This window comes from Hippoglossus stenolepis, chromosome 7, assembly GCF_022539355.2.
Source record: "Hippoglossus stenolepis isolate QCI-W04-F060 chromosome 7, HSTE1.2, whole genome shotgun sequence".
NCBI classification, from domain to species: domain Eukaryota; kingdom Metazoa; phylum Chordata; class Actinopteri; order Pleuronectiformes; family Pleuronectidae; genus Hippoglossus; species Hippoglossus stenolepis.
The window spans coordinates 15,227,701-15,237,197 of NC_061489.1; the positions used below are offsets into that span (position 1 = coordinate 15,227,701).

General features: G+C 43.6%; 1 protein-coding gene across 1 annotated transcript; it reads left to right on the plus strand.

Moving 5' to 3' along the window:
- The first annotated feature begins 56 nt into the window (after positions 1 to 56).
- On the plus strand, positions 57 to 4,564 carry LOC118112075 (zinc finger protein 205). The gene is made up of 4 exons (XM_035161073.2): positions 57 to 1,048; positions 1,466 to 1,584; positions 1,721 to 1,838; positions 1,988 to 4,564. Exons 1-4 carry the CDS (start codon positions 634 to 636, stop codon positions 2,980 to 2,982), a joined length of 1,647 nt encoding a protein of 548 aa, XP_035016964.2. The 5' UTR covers positions 57 to 633; the 3' UTR covers positions 2,983 to 4,564.
- Positions 4,565 to 9,497: the final 4,933 nt, after the last annotated feature.

The window sequence follows — 9,497 nt, forward strand, 5'->3', positions numbered from 1 at the left end:
AATAATTTATTTTGGATCTAAAGAGTTCATGTTCTTCTGCAGTGCCTGGATCGTTTCTCTCTTATCGCGAGACTTGCACCATGATCCCGTCACAGACAACCTGCCTGCCGGAGGACGCAGAAAACTAATCTGTGATTGTGAAGCGTTTTCATGGATTCAACGTAGACCGGTGAAGACGTGCAGCCACCGACTGTCGAGCCATCACCGACTTCAGCCTGTATCCGCTGCAGTATTTCCAGTATTTAGCTGGAGTACGACCTTAAACCGGCTAGCAATAGCTCTAGCTACGCTTCATTGGGTCTCTTGTTTACACGTTAGCTTCAGCTAATGCTAGCTAGCGTGCGTCAAAACACTGACCGCGTTGCTTGTTTACAACCTGTTTTCTTTAAACTAGCTTGAAGTAGACCATGTTTGTAGTATTATACTATGCAGACTGGATTTCTACCTTGCACCACATTGAATGTTATCACTGTATACAGCAGTAGAAGCGTTAGCCTGCGAAATACAATAAATAAAGCTTTATTGATATAGAGACTATCAGGTGTGAGCCAACAGGAGATTGGATTTTAAATGAAAGACAATGGCCGAAATAAAGCGTAGATATGTCGTAGCTTCTCAGCATGGCAGCATCTGATGGCAGCTCTTAGGTGCCAGGGCAGAGGAGCATTCAGCGGCGGCCACATCGCTCCCCGGCGGCTGCCTGCGGAGGCCGAGCGCAGAGGTAAACAGCGCGGTGACTCGGTCGTTGGCATCAAAGCTCCACCGGTGAAACTGCGGGCGATGGAGTCGGTCAGGAGCGCCTTCCACGCCCAGCTGGCCACCGTCATGGACTCCCTGCTGGCCGCCGCCGTGTGCGAGATCGCCAAGATCTTCGAGGGCAGCCTGTGCGAGCAGCAGGCGGAGCTGGTGCAGAAGACCGAGGAGATCTCCATCCTCCGAGGCAAGCTGGAGAAGGTGGAGAGGAGGCAGCGGGCGAAGAGCGGGGAAGGGGAGATGCCACCGGCGGAGAGAGAGGGCAGCATGAGGCAGCAGACCCCGACAGGATCAGGTAATAATACAGATCATGGTTGTAGGTCAGAAGAGTAAAACTAAAGTTAGACTGACACACCTCAACCAAGGCCCTAGCGTCCCCTCATGAAACCACATTTATATTCACTTGATCCTCGTTTTTATCTGGATCTGCATCAAATTGCACGCATTCATAAATGTCAGTCCCCTAAACATGCCTGATTAAAAAAAAAAATCCAGATCCATGAATTCTGTTGTAAAACTTGTTATCTCGCAATTAGAAAGAAAAGGGAAAGTGCCTCTGATCCGGATGCACCATAATTTAATGGGTTCCTCCTCTCCTCTCCTCCCTGACCCATATCGTATCCTTGTAACAAGTTTTGTTGTAATTTGTGCAGTAGTTTTTGCATGATCTTACTTTACTGATAAACTGACCACCTTTACTTTTCTTGCACAGGACTTAATGTGGGGAAGGATGTGACTTCTCACCCAGACCCAGTAGAAGGGCTCAGTCAGAGCCTCAGTGGACTGAAAGAGGAGGTGACAGGCCAGGATGGAGCTTCAGTAAAACATGAGGTCAGACCCCGTCTTCAGTGATTCAAATGTTTGATGTACTGAAGTAGTTCAATCATTTTGGTTTCTGTCATGGGAACCTTGCTTTGCACTGGGTTTTTCCTGAGTTTTACAGACTTGTTTCATCTATTCCCCACAGCGTGCTGGTTCACGGCCTAACCTGGGGTCTGTCGCAGTTCAAACTGCAGAGGGAAGCCTTGCTGCTGGGGACCAGAGGCAGATAGATACTTTGTCTATCACACAAGCCAAGTCCAAATGTAACAAGTTATTAAATTCTTGACCTGCTATTAAGCATTAACCCTTTTTATGCTAGAGAAAGATTACCTCTAAAATCTCTTTGAGTATTTAATATAGACGGTAAGAAGAAAGTGTGTCAATTTTCATTTTCTCCCTAATTTGTCTGCAGTGTCTCATTGGGACCAGGGCAGTCGCAGTGCAGACCACAGACCCCTTCAGGATCAAGCCTCCACCGCGTTTCTCTCCATCTCCCAGAGTGGACGTTGTTCTCCTAGGCCTGACCCAGGCTTAGCTCAACCAGGGGATTGGTTACCAGCATTGGAGGCCGCTCGAGTTAGGATGTCCGGTCTAGAGAATCTGCAGGCAGATGGCACCAGCTGCCCTGGGCCAGCTAGCAGCAGCACTGGCACAGACGCATCCTGCTTCCGACCTGGATTTGGCTCTGACGAGACCAGCAATGAAGGTGACAATAGTTCTTTCCCTTTCCTGGACCAGGAGGCTGAGAACCAGGACTCCAGTCAGAACTCCGTGCAGGGTCAGGGTGTCGGGCAGAGGGAGGCTCAGCAGGATCAACCCCAAGCTCCCACTGGCGAATCACCATGGAGACTCAGAGATGACCGGGGTGGGAGAGGCACCATCAATCATACACGGCGAGTTACAGCATTGGGCAGCAGAGACCCTCTAAGACCACAGTCCAACTCGCAGTCGCTCACATTACGGCACACAAATGCCCTCAGCCACCCTCCGGCTCCTGGTGGAGGGAATGGACGACCTTACACATGTCCATACTGTGCCAAGTGTTTTACATACCCCTCCCACCAGCGCAGACACCTTTTGCGCCACACGGGGGTCCGACTGCATCCCTGTCAGTTTTGTGAAAAGAGCTTCCTCACTCCCTCCGAGCTGACGGTTCACACTCGCACACATACAGGGGAGCGGCCTTTTGGCTGCGCTCAGTGTGGTAAACGTTTTGCCCGCAGCGGGAACTTGAGGGCCCACCAACGGGATGTTCACATGGGGAAGAGGCCCTTCGCTTGCACAGAGTGTGGGAAGAGATTTGCTCACAGGGGGAACCTGAGGGTGCACAATCACAGAGTCCACCAAGGAGATCCCTACTACATGGAAGACCAGCAGGAGCCTGACATAGGCCAGAATCCCATCTGAGAAGATAAAAAAAAAAAGATGGTTCTGCACTTTAATTTTGTGGTCAAACCCGAGGAGCTTATTTCAGGGCTGCCGATTGAGTCCCGCCTGAATTTATCAATGAACACCTTTTTTTTTAAATATATTTTTTATTTTTTATTTGTTGTGGCGCAACTATAAAATGAAGTCCGCCATTAGGTTTTGTTATAAATGAAGTATGAGATCAAATAGATTTGATTTCTGCTTTCATTTTATCTTTAATGATGATTCAAGTCAGAGTTAAGGGTCACACTAAGAAGGAAACACTTTGTTTTTACTGTATTATTGACTGGCTATAATAAGCAACAGTATTAGCTGTTTTTGTACAAAAATAATCTCCAGGTTGACCCATTCTTCCAATGGTTTTCCTCCCTGTCAGTCACTGAAGAAATTCAATCACCATTTCATTACTCTAGATGAGAGAAGTACCCAGTTTTTAATGAAGCCAGTAAAAAAGGCTAGTTGATATTAGATTTAGACATGTAGCATGCAACATTGTGCTTATCTACTGCCCATTTCCTCAAACATATTTACACTGTGCTTAAAATACAAATGTTATTGCAAAAAGTACATAACTGTGTTGTTAAAGGACTTTGCTTTTATTTTCATCCTGTCTTTGCAAAGTGAAATTAAATAATATACTCATGTAAAAAACGGTTTGTTCTCCTCAACTTGAAACAATGCATTCAAATAATCTAATATTGTTGCACTGCTGATTGTCAGACACCAGGGGGCAGTGTGAACATGCAAACGAGTTGTAGAAATAGTTATGGATATCATTGCACATAGCTAGAAGCCCTTCACCGCATGTTTGACAGTCTGCCCTATAGTTTCCCATTTTTCACTCAACGTTTGCACTTGTGTCATCATACCCTCGCTCAATTGGATGCATGTGATTAAAATGCTAAGTCAAAGTGTGGGTATATAAGACCCTGGGCTCTTGTGTTTGCCTCTAAAATGACACACATTTCTCTCCTGCAGTTTGTATTGACGTGTGTTTGTAAAACCAACTGCAGTTTCAGCAAAATCCTTTAATAGCAGCATGATGTTTTTACATTAGTCGTTCATCCTTAAAGGAGAGGTTCACATTTGTTCAAGCCTGCCTTAAGACAATGCTCATGTGAACTCATGTACATTAAGTCATCTGTCCCGTTAATTGTTCCTCCTTGAAACATTCCTTCCTAAAGTGAGTTTATTGCAGGTTAATATCCAATGTACTAGTTCTGTGTAAAAATATCAATATATAATATCAGTACAGCAGAAGCTCATATGTGGCTTTTGCAGTCTGAGGAATAGGCGGCCCAAGTGGGCATCTAGGTTTTTAGAATGAAATTCCCTTGTGTTATTATCACTTTACTGCAGCATAATACACCGGATACACAAAGTTGGATTTTGTACTCCTGTCTGCTGGATCAACAATATATCACATTTGTTTAAAAAGAAGAGGTCCGCAAAACTTAAAAGCTCCTGTCAAAGATCCTGTTTTATTTGCCGTAGCGATGTTTCATGACTCTTCCTAAAATTGAGAAAAAAAGTAAACGATTAAAAGACTGATTTACACAAACTGATGAATCCTCAGTTGTACTTAATTTTTTACACACAGCCACACTACTGGATTTCATCCCCCATCACTTTCGATGAGATCACGTTAGGAGGGAACAGTTCTGTGTAACAACACACCTACATACAGAAAGGCCTTGAGCATGTGGGATTTGTTGAGGTTGCTGAGACATCTGTCCCTGTCTCTCACTCTCTCTTTTCACACACAGTCTCAACTGCTGAGCGAGGCCGGGACAAGCTGTGTGTGCATGTGTATGTATGTATGTATGTATTCCCTGGGCTGCTGATGCCTTGGTTTGCTCATAGAACGATTACATTCAGTGACTGCCACTACTGACCTCCCCTCCCCCAGGGGTCACCTGTGTCTGCCTCTCTCCCTGTATTATTACGCTCACAGTTTTAATCGTATATTACTCTGAATGATTCTAAGTCTTACTTACAGTTTCATGTTTATGGGTTTATAAGTCAAATAGGGGCAAAGGGTGTGTTTGTGTAACTGGACTACTGTTAATGTCGGAGGATTGACTCCCCACTGAGTAAAGCTGTCAGCTCTTAGAGACCTTTTAGGTGAACATACTGTGTAAGTGCTGTATTTATGAGCAGATGAAAGTGTCAGGTCACATAGAAATCCAAATCTTTATGCAGATTTGGGTCTCAAAATAGGTACATGTGTGTACCTACACAGCAAAGCCTGTGTGGCCCTCTTTCATAAGTGAGGGTCACACAGGCTTTGCTGTGTTTTCTGTTTATATAGTTGGATATTTGTAATCTCCTTTTTTGCTCTAAGCAGCTTTGCCCCAGGGGAGATACGCAACAAATGAACAGCTGACCAGGCTGGGGGGGCTGTATACAATACTGGTGCTTGGAATTTATGTGAGAAAAGCATCTGGGGAAAAGAAATTGTGCATAGATATTTCATCCTTTCAAAATAACATTCCAGTGTTTTTCCCGCTGGCACTGATAAAATCATGTGACCCAAGTCTAATGGCTTTATTTTCAACTCCTCTATTGCTTCGATTTAGTATAAATTCAGTTTGTTTTCACAGTCGACGTGTAATAATAACTTACAGTGTCAGGTAACCATGTTCCCAGCAGTGTTTATCACCATTATCAATCTGTTGTCTCGCAGGGATCAGGCTATAATGTGCCCCTTACCTTTTAATGTTACCATGTTTAGATGTATTTATCTTTCTCTTGCCCCTGAGGCTGTGGCTTTAATTTGCCACAAACATAAATGCAACCAGTCTCAGCCTCCTACAACCCCCTTGCCCTATAGGCCCAAGGAGTCATTCCATCACCAACCCATAATCCTCGGGGAGTGAAAGTATCCCCCTCCTCTCCTTACATGCCATACAGACGTAAAACAAGACAGAGTATTACACCCCACTGGGGAATTAGTCCGATTATTCCCCTGGATGTTGTGTGTGTTTATTTGTATGTACGGACACCTCTGTTGTTACCTTTTCCATTCTCAGGTGTGTTTCTTTGTGTGTAAATCTGCATGTTGTGGCTGTATTTACATGTGCACACTTATCAGCCTCTTTGTGTGTGTGTGTGTGTGTGTGTTGTGGCTGTAAGGGGTTTAACATTGCTCCGAGGCTTTTCATAATCTACCTAGTCCCACCACTCCACAGGGGCTGCAGTTTCATGGGGGTGGCCATTACTGTAGTGAAACCCCCCCTTTAGGGGATTACAGTGCTGTCTACCGCTCAAGGCAGCGAGTTGATCCATCGTCTGCTGACTGTATTTAAGCACTCACTTAATGTGCTAATAGCGTTAGACTGGGGAGACGCTGCAGAGCTTTTAACTTTCATCTCTTAAAGCTCTTTGTCTGCGTAAAATGTTGATTTCATGGCTGCCGGGCTTAAAGTCCACTGGTGATCCATCACAATCGTCAAATATTAAGGGAGGCTGTGGATGTACATATGATGAGATAACATGAGCTTTTTTATCAGAGACCCTGGTGGGATTGTTCCGCTGTTATTTTGGATGTACAGTATGTATGTGATGCCAACAGTTGAGTGCAAGGACAGATTTCCGCTCAGACATTGGGCTTCATGTGTACATGTTTAATTAAGTGTGTGTGTGTCAGTAGGCCACTGTCGCTGAATGAATCTCCACCAGACAGTGGCTTTGAGTGTTTCTCTTCACATTTTGGGGGTCACAGAGCGTGATGGAGGGGTGGGAGTACATTATCAACCTCCTTCAGACTTACTGGGCTTTCCAAGTGTGTGTGTGTGTCTGCACGAATGAGTGTCCATGTTCACCATAGGCTGCTCTTGGGTTGCTAAGCAACCCCATGTCTGCACATTGGAGTGGGGGTGGAAAGGGAGAGAAGCACCAGGTCAAAAGAGACAGAATCTCACGAGCATTGCTGCGTCTGATTGGACACATCAGGGCTCCTGATGAATGATGCTGATCACTATCATGTTGACTGGCTGTAGGTCTGAATAGTGTTGGGGTCTCACAGTTCACTCCCTCCCTTTAAAGAGATCATAAACTCAATTTAAACATCAGAAGCTGTGCATGAAATCCAATATCCAATATAAAATTATGGTTTTCTCTCATATATCAACTTTGATGATGGCAACAGTACTTCCCAAGGAATCAGACATGGATTGATTTCTGTCATAATTTTAGAAAAACTTAGTTCATAAAAAAACATAAATCAGGCTCCATGGGAAACTCGAGTGTTATCTTGATACAATGAATTTGACTGGACCTCTGATACCAGCTTTATAGGACTTGGTTTTGTTTATCAAATGATAGATGGAATTTAAAATCATCCCTATGTATTTGATAAGTTTGCATTCATTTTACTTTTGTATTGAGTGTGGGTTTGATGTAAATTTGATGACAGCTTCAGCTTATGAACTAAACATGAGTCACCGGTGACTCAACACATCAGCTGTAAAAGGTTGTTTTTTGTTGTTTATCACCCGGCCTCTATCAAGTTTTCAGAAAATCCAGACTCCAGCCATCAGGTTGGTTCTGCCTCTGTTCAGCAGGACAGTGTTTTCTCCTCATCTAATAATCTTGTCCATCTCCTCATGGGCAGATACAGCTTTTCTGATTAATTATAAAAGACCAGATGTCTCCGCCATCTCTGCTGAAGGAGATGATGTGAGGACGCAATATACTCCTCACACATTCACTCCGGGGAAAAATGGGTTCAAATGACATTTGGGACAGAAGGTCGTCACACTCAGCTGTCACCTAGGTAACCGAGGACCGGTCCAAGGCCAAGGCCAAGCCTTCATGGCTGAATGGCACGGTCGCTACGGGAGACAGATTGGAGGCTGCTGCCACGCAGGCCCAGGGTCATGGTGTGGCAAGTTAATAAGGACAAGCTGCACCGGTAATACTGTACCTGAACAAACCTCCCATTCAGGGGTGATGATGGTGATTATAGTCTTATGACGACTATTATGATGATGAGGATTTTACAGTGGGGCAGGGAGAGCAGTAGAGAGCCTGGCTGACAGTGTGTTTTTGTGCACTGGTTTAAATAAACATATCAAATTTTTAAGCTGAGCTTGTCTAAGGCGAGGGAGTGGAGAGTGGCCCCCCCAAGAATGTCTGGTTATATTAGTCCTCAGCAACAACAATTTTGTGCTAACCCGATTAAATTCTACGATTGGCTACAAGAAAACACCCCCCCCGGCCACTGCCTCATTGCCAAAAGCTTTGTAATTACAGAGTTTTGTATTATAATTGTTTGTGTGCACCTTGTCAATGATTTAGATACAAAAATAATCATGTGAAGATTTGAATCATGTGGTGTGGTTCAGTTTGGTTCAATAATGGGACCTCTGAAGTCACTTGAAAAGTGCCAGGGATGCAGTCTTTCTCAATTTCTTGTCCAGGTTTTTGAGACACACTTTCTGTCATAAAAGAAACAACACTCAGTTCTGTTTAATGGATCTTCTTTTGAAACCTGGTTTAGAGCATGATTCTTTTTTTCAGGCTGGCAGCTGTCAGCCACTAATACTGACAGGCAGTAACTGACAGACATGAAGAAAATGGCCGGTGAAGAAGGTTGAACATCTATGAAGCTGAAAGCAGATTTATTTGTCTTCATGGGCCAGCCAGAGCAAAAAGGTACGTGAATAACACACAACCTAAATCCATGATCCAGCCAGAGTCGTTTGCTAACATGTTAGCATAGCATGTTAGCCGCTGTTAGCCACAGCTAGCCATTGTTAGCCACAGTTAGCCGTAGCAGTGTTAAATGGCCCCAATATATCACAACTTCTCCGAGCATTTTGTATGTTTTTCTGCCCCATATTGACCTAAATTGAAGGAAGCAGGTTTATGCTCTTAGTTCTTTGTAATCTCGGTAAGTACGTGTGCTACAAACTCTCTTTCTCTGGTTATATTAATGACAGGTAAATGCCAGTCAGGGATGTCACAGCAAACCTGTACAGATGTAATGATGCTATGTTTTGTTAATGCTACTGAACAAATCAATTCATCTATTCATTTCATCCTTTTAAGGTGTTGAATTTTAGATTTTTTTTAAAGTGAATCAATAAGTGTCAGAAAAGAGAGACAATGCTGTCAGAATTTCTGAGAGCTAAGCAAAACAAAAAACCCAAAGAAGTTCAATTTAAAACCAGAAACCATGTAGAAACAAGCAAATCGTCATATTTCAGAAGGTTAAACCAGCTAATGTTTGGAATATTTGCTTAGTATATTACTTGAACTATTGATCGTGAAATAATTGATGGTTAATATTTTTCGTCACCATTACAAATCTCCTTTCTCACTTGAGTGCACTATAGATTGAAAAAAGAAAGTTGCCAAAGGAACCACTTTAGATACTTCATCACATAATCATGCCTTCAGAATTGAAAATAGGCAATATCCAAATGTGCCATTAGAGCTTTAGCCATCGCACATAAACATATCAGTGGATGTAAAATACATTCAAGAGA